At 39.6% G+C, this 15,676-nt stretch overlaps 2 protein-coding genes across 12 annotated transcripts in view; one reads left to right on the forward strand and one right to left on the reverse strand.

The window, feature by feature from the left end:
• The window catches only part of EIF5B (eukaryotic translation initiation factor 5B), a 93,863-nt gene extending 80,908 nt beyond the window's left edge, over positions 1–12,955 (forward strand). For all 3 annotated transcript variants that reach the window (XM_040454027.1, XM_040454029.1, XM_040454028.1), the window contains 10 exons: positions 2,698–2,829; positions 3,247–3,429; positions 3,565–3,726; positions 5,106–5,237; positions 6,456–6,587; positions 6,691–6,767; positions 6,884–7,048; positions 8,871–9,009; positions 10,990–11,151; positions 11,524–12,955. In XM_040454027.1, coding sequence (XP_040309961.1) covers positions 2,698–2,829; positions 3,247–3,429; positions 3,565–3,726; positions 5,106–5,237; positions 6,456–6,587; positions 6,691–6,767; positions 6,884–7,048; positions 8,871–9,009; positions 10,990–11,151; positions 11,524–11,631 — 1,392 coding nt within the window. In that variant the 3' untranslated portion in view covers positions 11,632–12,955. The remainder of the gene's footprint in view (positions 1–2,697; positions 2,830–3,246; positions 3,430–3,564; positions 3,727–5,105; positions 5,238–6,455; positions 6,588–6,690; positions 6,768–6,883; positions 7,049–8,870; positions 9,010–10,989; positions 11,152–11,523) is intronic.
• A 208-nt stretch (positions 12,956–13,163) lies between these two features.
• The window catches only part of REV1 (REV1 DNA directed polymerase), a 91,661-nt gene continuing 89,148 nt past the window's right edge, over positions 13,164–15,676 (reverse strand). For all 9 annotated transcript variants that reach the window (XM_040454018.1, XM_040454017.1, XM_040454020.1 and 6 more), the window contains 4 exons: positions 14,509–14,729; positions 14,251–14,407; positions 13,903–14,005; positions 13,164–13,559 (listed from right to left, as the gene is read on the reverse strand). In XM_040454018.1, the coding sequence (XP_040309952.1) occupies positions 13,448–13,559; positions 13,903–14,005; positions 14,251–14,407; positions 14,509–14,729 (593 nt within the window). In that variant the 3' untranslated portion in view covers positions 13,164–13,447. The remainder of the gene's footprint in view (positions 13,560–13,902; positions 14,006–14,250; positions 14,408–14,508; positions 14,730–15,676) is intronic.

The following is a 15,676-nucleotide window of genomic DNA, read 5'->3' on the forward strand; positions in this document are numbered from 1 at the left end:
GGTGGATTGTTATGGTAAGAGTTTTAAGTTTTGGAACAAACTGCCCAAGTGGCTGTAACGGTTTGCGATCCTGCCAGCAGTGAATGACAGTTGCTACATCTTTACCAACATTTGATGTTGAGTTTTGGATTTTAGTCATTCTAGTAGGTATGTAGTGGTATCTCGTTGTTGTTTTAATTTGTGTTTCCATAAGATGTGGAACATCTTTTCATATGCTTATTTGCCATCTCTGAGTTGTCAAATTCTTTGGCCCATTGTTAAATTGGATTCTTTATATTCTTATTTTTGAGTTTTAAGAGTTCTTTCTGTATTTTGGATATAGGTTCTTTATCAGATGGGTCTTCGGCAAATGTTTTCTCCCAGTCTGGCTTCTCGTTTGATTCCCTAGACTCACTTTCACAGAAACTTATTTTAACGAAGTTTAGCTTATCATATTCTTTCTTTCATGGATTATGCCTTTGGTTGTGGTGTCTAAATAGTCCTCACCACAGCCAAGGTCATCACATTTTCTCCTGTTTTATCTTCCAGGAGTTTTAGAGTTTTTATGTATTACATTTTGGTCTGTGATTATTCTGAGTTAATTTTTGTGAAGAGTGGAAGGCCTGTATTGTGTCTAAGTTGTTTTTTTTACATGTGCACGTTCAGTTGTTCACTATTTGTTGATTACTTTTGGATTTTTAAATGTTAAACCAGCCTTGCATTACTAGAATAAACCCCACTTACTTGGTCATGATGCATTATCTTTTTCATGTATTGCCTGATTTGATTTGATAAGTTTTTGTTGATGATTTTTGTGTCTGTATTCATGAGTGACTTTGCTTTATAGTTTTGCTTTACTGTCTTTTGTCTGGTTTTGATATTAGCGTAATGTTGGCTTTGTAGGATGAGTTGAAAGGTATTTCGTCCTTTATTATCTGAAAGAGTTTGTATAGAAATGATAGAATTTTTTTAAATGTTTGATGGAATTCACTAGGAAGCCATATCTGCATAGAATCTCTTAAACAGGTACAGGTTATTTTGGTTTTTTATTTGTCTTTTATCAGTATAGAAATTTGTATTTCAGAGAACCAGCTCTTTATTCTATTGATATTCTCTATTGTTTTATTTTATATCTCATTGATTTCCAGTGTTAATTTTATCATTTGCTTCTTTCTTCTTTGATTTTCCTGTCCTCTTCCTTTCTAACTTCTTAAGGTGGAATCTTAGATTGTTGATTTCAGATATTTTTTTCTTATCTAATAGAAATATTTGAGGGTAAGTTTAGCTCACTGTTATAAGCACTGCTTACATATTTTATGCTTTTATTATTTAGATCAAATAATTTTCTGAATATGGAATTCCAGATTTAAAAAATATTTTTTTCCTTCATCATTATTGCTTTATGGCTTTTATCTCTAATAGTCCTTCGTTTCCTTGTATATAATATATCCTTTTCTGTGATTGTTTTTAAGAACTTTCCTTTTAAAGGTTCATTAGTGAGATTTTGTAATGATTTTCTTAGATCTGTGGATTTATAGTCTTCGTCTGTTTACAAAAATTAGGTTATTCAGAGGTTTTTCATGAGTGACTAAGGTTTTCTTTCATTCTTTTTTCTTTGTATGCTTCAGCTGGGAGTTTTTATTGCTATATCTTCAAGGCCTTCAGTCTTTTCTTTTGTAATATGTAATTTACTGTTAAGCTTATCTAGTAAATTTTTATTTCATATTTGTTTTTTAAAGCTCTTCATATTTTTTCTTTAAAGTCACATATTTTATAATAATTGTTTTAAGGATCTCGTATGCTAATTATATCAACTTTGTCATTTCTGGATCTGTTTCTACTTACTAATGTTTCTCCTTTGTAGCATTCAGATTGAGGAAGCTTCTTTATATTGTAACCCTAGACTTAGGAAATGGATTTTGCTCGTTTCTTTTTCCTACTAATTAGTTTTCCTGTCTATACCCATTCATCACACTTATGAAAAGTGAAAGAAAGTACATGATTTATTTAACAGAGTAAATCTAATGTGAGCAATAAAACAATTAAAATGGACTGTTCTCTGAAATAGGATGCAATTATTTTTTTTTTTTTTTTGCTGTAATTTTCCTGGTGATGATATTTGCTATATTTCTTATTTTTATTTACTAAACAAAACCATTTTGGAATTCCAGCAACATATGCTAATAGTGCCAGGATAATTCTAGGATCTCATCTTTTGCAAACAAATGACAGCCTCTCATTGAACTGGTTTGGAGGCTCATGGGCAGCTTGTTACCTCAGAAGTTTCTAGTTGAAGAAGGGCTGCAGTTAGGGGCACCTGGGTGGCTCAGTCAGTTAAGCATCTGACTTCAGCTCAGGTTATGATCTCGCAGTCTGTGAGTTTGAGCTCCATATTCGAGCTGTGTTGACAGCTCCGAGCCTGGAGCCTGCTTCAGATTCTGTGTCTCCCTCTCGCTTTCTGCCCCTCCTCCACTCACGTTCTCTCTCTCTCAAAAATAAATAAACATTAAAAAAAATTTAAAAATGAAAATAAATTAAGGGACTGCAGTTTAAGTGGGTTGTATGGGCTTTTTGGTATAATAAAATATTTGAGTAATTCACACTCTTCTGAATATGTATAATATACACTAGGAGTTTTTAGGAACTTTAGGAACTTAATTAAGTTCCTTAGCATTCTGAATGTTTTCAAGATGTTTCTTATGAAAAATTTTTGTCCAGATTGATAGGTTGTATGATTGGAAAAAGAGCCCTGACTCTGATGTGGCTGCTACTTTAAAGAAGCAGAAAAAGAATACAAAAGATGAATTTGAGGAGCGAGCAAAGGCTATTATTGTAGAATTTGCACAGCAGGTAAGAAAACTTTCCCTTCTTAGTGAAGAGCCTATATTATAGAATATTTTTCCTTTTGTTATATTGTCCTTATAATAAAGTTAGCATTTTCACTAATACTGGTTCTGTTCCCCTATCACTGGCAAGTAATGATCTCCATTCTTTTCCCTTATCCCTTTTTAAGTTAGAAAGCTGATATTTCAAAGATCTGTCTTTGTAAAGTCTGAATGTTTAAATTTTAAAAATAAAGTTGACTGGGAAAGCCACTGCTTTTCTATGATACAACTAATACCTACAGGTTATACATGATCTGGAGTGTTTTTGAGGAGTTTCAGAAAGATGAGTAATTTGCTTATCTATTAGCTAGCCAGTCATGCTGTTCTGGATACTTCCTTCCAGTTTGGCCTTTTGGAATGATTTTGCTTTTCCTGTCTCTAGGGTTTGAATGCAGCTTTGTTTTATGAGAACAAGGATCCCCGTACTTTTGTGTCCTTGGTACCTACCTCTGCACATACTGGTGATGGCATGGGAAGTTTGATCTACCTTCTTGTCGAGTTAACTCAGACCATGTTGAGCAAGAGACTTGCACATTGTGAGGAGCTAAGAGCACAGGTTATGGAGGTAATGATCAGCTTTTCAGTTTATTTTCCCTTTTGTTTTTAACATGGAGGTCTTGGATGGGGATGTTTCCTACTCTTAGATTCAGTCAGTATAGTGCAGCATATATTTCACTCCCTTTGCGATTATGTCTCTTAGGTTAAGGCTCTCCCAGGAATGGGCACCACCATAGATGTGATACTGATCAATGGGCGTTTGAAGGAAGGAGATACAATTATCGTTCCTGGAGTAGAAGGGCCCATTGTAACTCAGATTCGAGGCCTCCTATTACCTCCTCCTATGAAGGAATTACGGGTGAAGGTAAGCCTGGGTGGCAAGTGTTGACACAAGGGGATGTGTACATTGTGTATAAGTTCTGCTGAGGTCCCTTCTTGACTTCGAGAGTTGGTTGGCTTAATATGCTCTCGCTCCTTGTCTTATTTTGAATCCCGCATACAGGATCATCTGTCAGAGTGGAGATGTGTGCAAGTTTTTATTTACCACCTAAGCTTTCCATGAAAACTGAAGTGTATTATTTTGGTTCTACACTGCTAAGTAGTCTCTTACTAACATTTTTTATTATGAAATAAAACATTAATACACAAAATTCCATAAGCATAGAAGACAAGTTTAACCAATTTTTAGGAAGCAAACAGGTAAAGAATCAGAACATTGCTGATATCCCGGAAGCCTGTGTGCTTCTTACTGATTTAGTCCCTCCCCTCTCCCCCCCTCCCCCCCAGTCCCCCACATTCCTAAAAGTTAACTGCTTCCATTTCCATGAGAGTAATTAATATCCTTTTTAAACAATACGTGAGTGTGGGGTTCTCAAAAATCTGTATGGACTTTATATATGTGGAGTCCTTTTCCATTCCTTTGTATCTGGCTTCTTTTGGTCAAAAAATACTTTTAAGATTTATCCATGTTGTTGCCTATAGCTATTGTTGATTTTTGTGGTTGTGTAGTATTCTACTGAATGAATATATTATGGTTTATCTGTTCTTCTGTTGATGGAAAGTGTAGGCGATCTCCAGTTTTAAAACTTTTATTATTACCAGCAGTGTCATTCCTACGAATATTCTTGTATTATCTCTTGGTGTAGTTGTGCAAGTTTCTCCAGGGTGTATGCCTAGGAGTGAATTGCTGAGTCCTCACTTACACTTAGCTCCAGTTTTACTGGATAAGGCCATATTGTTGTCCACAGTAAGTCTAACAAGTTATACTTTCAACTGCAGTATATTAGAATTTTCATTATGTCACGTCTTGTCAGCTCTTTGATGCTGTCAGAGTTTAAAATTTTTTCCCGTCTGGTAGCTCATTGTTGTTTCATTTGGTACTTGCCTGATTGAAATATGGTTGGCTATTATTTTGTATGTTTATTAGCCATTTAAATTCACTCCTTTGTGAAATGTCCCTGTGTTCCAGCATTGTCTGTCTTTATTACAGAGTCATGGGATTTGTCTATGTAGTCAGGATACTAGTCTGTTAGTGGCTTGTATGTATTGTACCATCTTCTACTCTGTGACTTGTCTTTTTACCTTTTCTGTGGAATCTTATGAAACAAATGTTTGTTTATTGCTTTTTATGTTTACTTTAAGAAAAATTTCCCTATCCCAGTGTCATGAAAATACTGTCTCTCACATCATCTTCTATTAACCACTTTCCAATAAATGTGGTAACAAATATTTTGATCTTTGTAGAACCAGTATGAAAAGCATAAAGAAGTAGAAGCAGCTCAGGGGGTAAAGATTCTTGGAAAAGACCTGGAGAAGACATTGGCTGGCTTACCCCTCCTGGTGGCTTATAAAGAAGATGAAATCCCGGTTCTTAAAGTAAATTACTTTTTTAAACCTCCAAAGCTATTTGAGTTCTGCTGGTGTGTCAGTAGGGCACATGCTGGTAATGATGAATGAAGTGGGCACCTTTGTCTTTGTGAAGCCTTACCTGGTGGCTCATAGCAAACAGTTGATGCTTTTAGATTACTTCAGTTTACACAGCCCTGTGAATGAACATTAATATTATATAGACTAGAATTTTAAGGTACACATTTTATTTAAATAAAAAATGAAACAAAAGCTAGAAGCTATTCATGTTTTTTAAGATCAGAATATGCAGGGGTGCCTGGGTGGCTCAGTCGAGCATCCAGCTCTGGATTCCGGCTCAAGTCATGATCTTGCAGTTCACGAGTCTGAGCCCTGCGTTGGGCTCCACGCTGACAGTACAGAGCCTGCTTGGCGCTTTCTCTCTGTGCCCCTCCCACATGCTCTCTCAAAAATAAACAAACTTTAGATACCAGAATATGCAGACAGAACTCAAGATAATCTTGAAGTCATTTTAAAATTTGCCTATCTGTAGGAGCAGATGTCCACTGGAGTCTAGCATAGTTACACAGAGTCAAACTTTGAGTTTATGTACTCGCTTGCCAGAGAGAAGATGGCACTGTTCCGAGCACACGGCTCATCTACTACACTGAGACCACTGTTACTCTTCAGGCAGCACCAGGTCACCACCATCAAGGAAGTGGCCACCTTAGAGCCAGTAAGAACAGGGCACGCATTCCTCTTTGGCCAGTACCAACTATGGCATGAACATAGCTGTTATAGTTATTTCTGGGGAGAATGTCTTCATCCCTAAAGGAGCAGTGACTGAGGAAAAGGGTGCTGAGGTTAGGGTATTTCAGTTAAGGCTTAAGGCAGTCAAGCAGACCCTTTAGGCTAGCGCAACACATTACATTTATGTAATGCTTTTTAACTTTGAAAAGATTCTCATTTCATTCAGCTCACCCATCTACCTTATTTGCCAAGTACAGCAGAGGTTAAATAGATTTCAACATTAGTAATCTAAAGACAGATGTATGGGACACATTGCAGATATGGGCCCTGAATCTCCTTCTCCATTCCAGTACAGGTTCTGCTGTGCCTTACTTTTTCTTAGGCTTGCTTTCATGTTTTCAGGTAAATACTTAATTAAAAAGAGAAACACAGCCTTACTGTAAGCTGCTGATAATAGAGATATATTTACAACCTTGTCAAATCTAATTTCTTTTCAAGGATGAGTTGATCCATGAGTTGAAGCAGACGCTAAATGCTATCAAGTTGGAAGAAAAAGGAGTCTATGTCCAGGCCTCTACACTGGGATCTTTGGAAGCTCTACTTGAATTTCTGAAAACATCAGAAGTGCCCGTAAGTAATCCTGACTCCACGGGAGTCCGTGGTAGTCATGGTTTGTAGTGCTGTTTCCTTTACCTGACACAGGCCATTAAGCTCAGAAAGTCCCTTTCTACAGTATGCAGGAATTAACATTGGTCCAGTCCATAAAAAAGATGTCATGAAGGCCTCAGTGATGTTGGAACATGATCCTCAGTAAGTAATTTCTCTCCTGCTGTGAAGGCTTTAATATTACCTATTTTCTTCAACCTGTCCTACCTGACATATTCTGTGTTTAATTGAATGGTCTTTATTGTGTTTGAACCTTTCAGGTACGCAGTGATTTTGGCCTTTGATGTGAGAATTGAACGGGATGCACAAGAAATGGCTGATAGTTTAGGAGTTAGAATTTTTAGTGCAGAAATTATTTATCATTTATTTGATGCCTTTACGAAATATAGACAAGACTACAAGAAACAGAAACAAGAAGAATTTAAGTAAGTTCGTGATTTTACTTATTTTGGGTCTTCGAATTGCCAAATACAGGTTTCTCCCACTATCCGAAAGTAGAGCATTCCTGTGAAACCTTCTGTAAGCCGAATTGGCATATAGTGAAGAAGTAATTACTGTTAATTTATATGGAAAAATTTTTGAGCACTCCCTTCTGATACCTTAGGACACATCTTGAGAACAGATAAAATCAAAATGAAGCCCAGATGCTCACAGACCTTGCTCACAGCCCTGGCAGCATGATACTGAGATGTTGAGTGTGGTTCTTGGGAAGAAGTTTGGTGGGGCCACTCTGGGGTGCCCACTGCCTCTTTAACGGTTCACTGCAAAACAAATGCTAAACATTTTTCCTTTTCGCCTTTTTTCATAAAAGCACAAATCCTCCTTTTTTGGTTAGGGAAAGCAGGTACTAACATAAGTCTTTATAAAAGCAAAGTGGTGTCATGTGACCTTTCAAAATGTAGGGGATACCCGTATCGGAAAGGTGTGTGGTCAGTGGAAGCATGGCATTTGCTCATCTGGAAGAGGCAGCATCCTGAAATGATGTGTTATAAACCATAAATGCCCATCTGAGGCATTCTAGCAGTGTTAACAAATCCTCTGTGTAGCCTTTTATTTTTTAATTTTTAAATTGGCAGGTCTGGGTCTCATTATTGATTAGCAGTTGCTAAAATTATCTTGTTGGAGTTCCTTATCTGAGATTACATGGGAAAGAAGGAACAAAATTAGAACGTGGGAGGTGAGGAAATGAAATAAGGTGAGGTGTTCCATGGGAAGAGAGCTTGTTCCTCCAGCAGACCTCACAGCTTGCCTGGTATAGGTGGCATTGCTGCAGGTTATTGAGGAGGCAGCAGTAACCTTGACCAGGTTCCCTCCTCTTGCACCTCAGGGGAGACAGCCATGAACTCATGAGAAGTAGGGTGAAGTGCTGAAAAGCAGAACAGAGCAGGGAAGGCCTAAATCAGGAGGAAGAGCAGTGTGGTTGGGGACAGCTTCCCTCCATAGGGTCTCTTGTTCAAGCAGAGATCTGAAGGGAATGACCTGAGCCTCCCAGACCAGGGAGTTGTCCAGGCAGAAGGACAGCACTGGGAGGCAGCCACATCGAATCTGGCAGAGAACAGTAGGAGATGAGGTCAGAGAAATTGTGGGACTCAGTAGGCCCCTTGGAGGATTTTAGGGAGGCAGCAAGGAGTTTTATCAGGCTCCCAGTATTCCAGGCAAGACCTGAGAATGGCTCAATTTGGGGTACATATTTAAAGTGTACTGCCAGGTGAGTATTGGGATTTAGACTGGGATATGCTCCCTTGAAATCATGAAACCACAAGTGAAAAGACTTTGGTTAAGAAAACTACTAGACACTGTGAAAGACTTGAAGCTCATGCTCAGTAAGTGGCCTTTGGGTCACCTGGTTTGGGAACATGGTAGAGAGAAGGTGACTGGTTTGATGCCTGTGTGGTCCCCAGAGCCAACTGCCTGTGTGCCCAACCGTGGGTCCTGTTGAGGTTCTCAGCTCCATCTAAATTTTGGGGCAGAGACTTCGCATGCTCCGGTGATGCAGCTTCTTCAAGACTTGGGAAGTGACAGCACAGAGGGAAGGAGGGTAAGGGGATGGCGAGGGGATGATGCACCCAGGACCGGAGACTGGACCATTGTGGACACCACCAAGGTCATTCTGCAGCGTCCTTCCTGCTTTTCTGGCACCACCTGGAAGTGCTTTTATCTGACGGGAAGCCTCATATTCATATTTTTAGGTTTAAGTGATTTTTGTCTGCTTCAAAATTTAGTGTTTTTTTTTCCTCCTCCTTTTAGGCACATAGCAGTATTTCCCTGCAAGATGAAAATCCTCCCCCAGTATATTTTTAATTCTCGAGACCCAATAGTGATGGGAGTGACTGTGGAAGCAGGTCAGGTGAAACAGGGGACACCCATGTGCGTCCCTAGCAAAAATGTAAGTTCTCGTTGTACTTTCAAATCAAGTATGGTCTCTTAAAAGCAGTAAAATGGGGAGGCCAGGAGTGGTGACAACAAGCAGAAGAGTTTGTCCCCTTCTGTGATTTACCCCTTAACTACGAGTGTTCCTTAATCAGTGTTAATTCTTAGCACCGATATCGGTGCTTCAGCAAAAGAAAGTTGCAAGGTACTTTAACTTACTGCCCTTTTGAAAACTTTTTGAAGTTTCGAGCCTAGGGGAAAATAAAGAACAGAGTAATGAACACCCACATTCCCTTCCCCTAAATTAGCATCATACCTAAGAAAAATTAACATTAACTCAATAATGTCCTATAATTTATATCCTCATTTGCATTTCACCAGTTGTCCTGAGGGCCTTTTTTCATCATTGAGAAAGTGCATGTGCATGCACGCATGAGGCAGGGAGAGAGAATCCCAAGCAGCCTCCTTCCATCAGCACAGAGCTCAACGCAGGGCTCAATCTCATGAACCATGAGATCATGGCCTGAGCCCAAATCAAGAATCACACACTTGACTGAGCCGCCCAGGTGCTCTGTCCCAAGTGTCTTTAATAATGCCATCTGCTGACCTGGTCCAGGATTCCTTCAAGGTGCACTGCATTTGGTTATTATGGGTTTTAGTCTCAATAGGAACAGCCCCCCATCCTTTGGGGAGAGCCCTGTTCTTTTGCAGATCATTTCTCAACTTGGATCTGTCAGTTTCCTCCTCATTAGAGGGAAGTTACAATTAGAACAGATACTGCATGCAAAGATGCTCCCGTGTGCCTCGAGCCTCACCACACAGGCTTCCTTACTGTGGCAGCACCTTCGTTTACTGAGTAGGGTGCTGTTGGCTGAGGATAGCCATTAGAACCACGTCTTTCTGCCTTTGGATTATTAAGTAATCTCTGGGGGCACTTTGAGTACTTGTGAATATCCTGTTTCAACAACCTTTATTCCTGTAGATTTAATAATTGGTAATCCTTGCCTAAGTTTATAAAACTGTGATTCCCCCCACTAACACTTCTGTAAAGAACCGGTCTCTCCCCTGAGCTTTTCATTAAGTATGTCATATGCACTCGGTTAGGTTTTTAAAAAATCTGATGTTCTAATCCATTACCAATATTTTTGAGATTCCCCCCCACCCCCCATTTGTCCATTCTGGTCAGTGGGAGCCCATTCAAACTAGCTACTGCAGACTGCCCTGGACACATAACTCTTGGAGCATCTTCTTCCTTTCTGGTGCAGTGAGATGCTCTAGGCTCATCTAGTACTTTCCCTGCCCCAGACCTGGTTCCTTTAGTGGGAGATGGCACTTAGAAGTCATCTGAGCACTAGGACTTGTTGCTTTTTTATACCAGTTCAGTGGACTGAGGAAGGACATTTATTTGCAGTGATTATCTCTTCTGTGGCTTTGGTCACATATTCTCTGTCTCCTCTGTCCCTTCATAAGCAGGCAGCAGAGTGGTTTTCTCCTGTACTGTAACTGAGATCAGGTTGCTCACAGCTCTCATCCTCAGAATGAAATGCCAAGGCTCTAACCTTGGCCCACTTGGCCCCACAAGATGTATCCCTGGCTGCTGCTCTGACATAATCCCTTTGCTCACCATACCGACCACTCCAAACTCATTCCTGATTCAAGTTTTAGGCCTGCCAGTTCTTATTATGGCACTTGTAATGAGAAAGGGTAGAGCAGAGATAATAAACCACATTGAATTGATAGGGTACTTTTAAAGTTGTTTAAAGCATATGAATGATCTCCTTTTGTCCTTACAGTCATCTTGTGAAGGGTACAGGGGGTGTGGTGGGGTCATCCCTACTTTACCAGTGAAACACACTGTGATGAGGGATGAAGAAGGGTCACAGAGCCAAGGGTTTTAAACTAGCTCTTTTCCTCCAGTTTTTATTTTAGCTGTCCAGGTTGCAGTGCCTGTGACTGGCATGATTCCTCTGCTTATATTGCAGTTCTTATTTTACAGTTTGTTGACATTGGAATAGTAACGAGTATTGAAATAAACCATAAACAAGTGGATGTTGCAAAAAAAGGGCAAGAAGTCTGTGTCAAAATAGAACCTATCCCTGGTGAATCTCCCAAAATGTATGGAAGACATTTTGAAGCTACAGACATTCTTGTCAGTAAGGTAAGTGTCTTCATAGAAGTGGCCCATTTTAGAGAAATTGGGGGTCAAGTCTTCTCTGGTTACCTTTGCACAGTAGCTCTCAGGGCTGGATGTTTGAACTTTTACAGTCCAGCAGGACTGGATTCTTCTTCAGGGCATGACCTATAACACGGCCTTCTCTGTGTTGAGGAAGGGGCCTCCTAACAGAGTTAGAGTGCCTGCTAGGACTTGCAGAGATTTACTACTCTGAAAGGCAGACAGGTACGGCATTCGTTATTTTGGCCAAGGTTTCTTTTTAATGAGCAGTAGCTGGTGTCAGCCTTGGGCCACGTGCTTTTTTTGGCATGTGGTGGTTGCACTGTTGTTGACCCTGTTTGTGCCTCGGGCTTGCAGATCAGCCGGCAGTCCATCGATGCACTCAAAGACTGGTTCAGAGATGAGATGCAGAAGAGTGATTGGCAGCTTATTGTGGAGCTGAAGAAAGTATTTGAAATCATCTAATTTTTCCACATGGGGCAGGAATTGGAATAAATGAAATATTATGTCATAATACCACCAAGAAAAAACGACAAAAAAATGGAACGGATGTATCTGGACACTGATGAACTTAAGTATGGAAGGAAAAAAATAGGTGTATAAAATGTTTTCCATGAGAAACCAAGAAACTTACACTGGTTTGACAGTGGTTGATTACATGTCCCCACAGTTCCAACGTGCCTGTTCACCTGCCCACTCCTTTCCCAATCCTTCTCTACTGGCTGCTGTTTTAAAGTTTGCCCTAACCCAAATTTGGATTTTTATTACAGATCTAAAGCTCTTTCAATTTTATACTGATTAAATCAGTACTGCAGTATTTGATTAACCAGGCTTCTGCAGATTTTGTGATTCTTGGGACTCTTTTGATGTAAGAAATACTTTATTTATGCATATCCTTCCCACAGTGATTTTTTTTTTTTCCCAAACCCAGCATTCTTCTGCCATATGCCCTTAGGAATTTTTTAAAATAGAAATTTAGGCACTCTGCTATTTCTTTATCTGCTTTGTGTGAAACCATGGTGTAAAGCCTAGCTGGCTGCTATTTACTGCTTGTATAGTCCTGAGAGTCCACTGTAATCAGCACAATTCTGAACTACCAATAAAGAAAACAGACATCCCTTAGGCTTCCATGCTAGCGTAGCTTCTCTCCATGAGTGAGTCATCAGCCTCAGCGTACTACCTTGTGTACCAGCACACGCTAACATTAGGATTTTCTAAGCCACACTAGAACCAAGATGGATATAAAAATTCTACCATGCATACATTTCCTGATGGGGCAATCAAGTAGGGAACTATTTGGGCTTAGTGCTTCTAAGTTGTTGCAGAAACTGACTTGTTCATATCAGTTACTGGATTTTAGCATGTGGGAAGTCCACATGAAGATCTATTCCTTCCCCCATTATAAGAAATCTGTTAGTGTGAAATTAATTCTTCTAACAGATCTCTAGTAACTATTGAGAGAGAGAGAGCACAGTGTTGAAGTCAATGTGGGGTGTGTTTTAAAGAAAATGTTCCCAAGTGTTCACTGGCATAGATGTATGAACTATATTTTTGAAGTATTACAGCATAACTAACATAGCATAGAAAAATACTTTATATACATTTGAAAATCTGTACCATTCTTCAGTACTACTGAAGTTTCTCTAGGGACGGTAGAGGTGGAGACACCACCGCCAAGCCATCTGTGGGACATAATTTTCCCAAGAAAAATTTAATAATTATGTGTGTGTTCTAATTTAAAGTATGTAAATCCCTCCACTTGGAAGAAGTAAAGAAGGTTTTCATAACATGCTCCTGTGTTCATGCTTGGGGACAAAAGTGATAAAATTATTTAGAAGCTTTACCCGGAACAAGTAGAATCCCATTCTGGGACCTCTCGGGAATTTCAGAGCTTAGCATGGAGCCTCTAACAGTCCGGCTTGTAGGTTTCTCAGCCTTTAAACACAATAAACAGTTCAGGATTTGCTTCCTAAAGGATTCACAAAAAGGAGCCTGTACAAAATATACATACAGTTCTTTATTAAACACTTCACTGTAAAAATCCATAAAACTTTATAAACAAACATTTTGTAAATAGAATCTATGCTACAGTAAAAGAACACAATTATTTACATGCAATACTGACAAATTTGGCACTTATTGAAAAGAAATGTACAAAACACTTGCTTAAAAAGAAATTTAAAATTATAAAAACTCAGAGCATTACTATCATGCACTTTGCAAATACCTCACAAGCACTTATGGCACAGCTAGTGGAGAGCACCAGGCTCCCTGGTAATATTTATGTAACTTTTAATGTGCTTCCATAAGTCTGTTGTAAAACCACCTGAACATTGTCAAGAATAAAGTCAAATGCCATATTCCAAACCGATTCCACCGACTGCTGCATCAACCTAAAGGTGGGTTAAGAAAAAATTTTAAGTAAAAAGACTCCTCCAAGAATCAGTTTAACATCTCCTTAGGGTCGTAAACATTTTTAGGTAAGAATCAATTTTGGCCCAAACCTCAGAACACTTCAAAGTACTTAGTATGGTTTGAAACTATATAAACCTCAAGGGTCCCGGAACAATCTTTGATCTTCTGGCAGTTGCTTGGGATTCAAAACAAAGGTTACCCCCTTTTCACTTTAGTTAACTGATTGCCCCCAAATGTCAAACTTGCTCTGTGCCTCACCTTAAAAGTAGCTTGTGTGAGATGCCCCATTTTGTCCTTTAGATAAAAGTATTGAATAATTACCTTTTCATGTACTTTATTACTAGATCCAGTTTTTCCAAATCTTTTTCCTCTATTAGGTCAGTACAGTATTTCACAACTTGCAGAATGTCTTCCTCCATTGGATCTAGAGAGGAAAATCCTCAGTAAGGACCAGCCTGCTTGCATGAAGGAGAACTGCATCTCTACAACTACCCCCAACTTCTAGCCATCCAACCAGTGGTCTATAGAGTTTCAAAGGTTACAGGGTGGCTGGTTTTGGCTTACCAGATTCAGAAAAGAGTTGCATTTATATAGCTGAGTCTGGTTCAAGTTCCAAAATTTTAGAACCATTACCTCTCAGTCTGTGGCTGTCACACCAGCCAAGCCCACCTGAAATGGTAGTTATCCACTCTTTGAGCAAGGTCTTCACGTCACTGAATTCAACAGCTCCCGCTAGGTTGGGTGCTGGGGGTCTCACATGGCCAGACAGCTCAGGCTGCAAACCAGAAGGGCCTGGCACACCTGAAGTGGAAGCAGAGAGTTCTCCCTGTTAAGAAAACAAATGACAAAAAGTGCTATATTTACATAACATCAAGTACATTAAGATCTGATAAAAGGTCAAAGCTTAAAAAGTATTAAAAATATTACCAGAGGTTTCTCAGAAGCAAGACCTTCATGTTTCAGAAACCCATCGATTAACTTCTGGGGACTCCCACAAGCCCCTGGAAGAGTTTTCACAGGGCTATTAAGCAACTTGTTTTTCAAAGGGCTCTGAATTTTTTTGGGGGAACTGACAGGATTTTTTTTCTTGTTCCGTTTCTTTTCTTTCATTGCTGCTGGTTTTAGTTGATGTAACGGATTCTTTGGCACTAAAAAAGTATGAACGTGGTATCTTCAACAACATATGTCTGGATAGTACCATGCAATCTTTTAAATACAGACGCTGCATGTGCACGCACACACACACCAACACAGGCCTCTTACCAAGACAGTATTGGAGGCAGTAACTGGATGAAAGCACAGGCTGTAGGACACCCACTATCTGTGCCCACTTTCTTTGGGGCACTAAAAATCTTATCTTTTGGGCATTGCTTATCTATAAAGGGGGGGGGAACTGTAAAGATTAAATGAAAATTCAACAGTTCAGGCATTGTTGGAATACATGTTCAGAACCTTTCTTTCAGATTTTCTTATTTTTTAACATGTATTTATTATTGAGAGACAGACCAAGCATGAGCATTGGAGGGGCAGAGAGGGGAGGACACAGAATCTGAAGCAGGCTCCAGGCTCTAAGCTGTCAGCACAGAGCCTGATGCGGGGCTCGAACTCATAAACTGCAAGATCATGACCTGAGCTGAAGTTGGATGCTTAACTGACTGAGCCACCCAGGCGCCTCTTTCATTCAGTTTTAAACCTATATACTCTGATCTGTCAGTCTTGACATGTAGTCAAAAGACTTCTGGTGGTAACTCAAACATTTAAATTCATTCATTCATTCATTCATTCATTCATTTTATTTATTTGAGAGTGTGAGCAGTACAGGGAGAGAGACTCTTAAGCAGGTTTCATGCTCAGCACAAAGCCTTACACACAGGGCTCAATCCCACAACCCTGACATTATAACCTGAGTTGAAATCAAGAGTCGGATGCTCAAAGGACTGAGCCATCCAGGTGCCCCCAGACTACTTTTAAAGTAAAGGTATGGAAGTCAGAAGTTACACAACTCCAGCTAGGTCTAGGGCAACACTTACCTGCATCATATACTTCTTCTCCAATACAAAGAGCTCTTAACATGATTAGCAGCTTAGATGTTGGC

The sequence above is a fragment of the Herpailurus yagouaroundi genome, unplaced genomic scaffold, assembly GCF_014898765.1.
Source record: "Herpailurus yagouaroundi ecotype Mexico unplaced genomic scaffold, PumYag 210, whole genome shotgun sequence".
Taxonomy (NCBI): domain Eukaryota; kingdom Metazoa; phylum Chordata; class Mammalia; order Carnivora; family Felidae; genus Herpailurus; species Herpailurus yagouaroundi.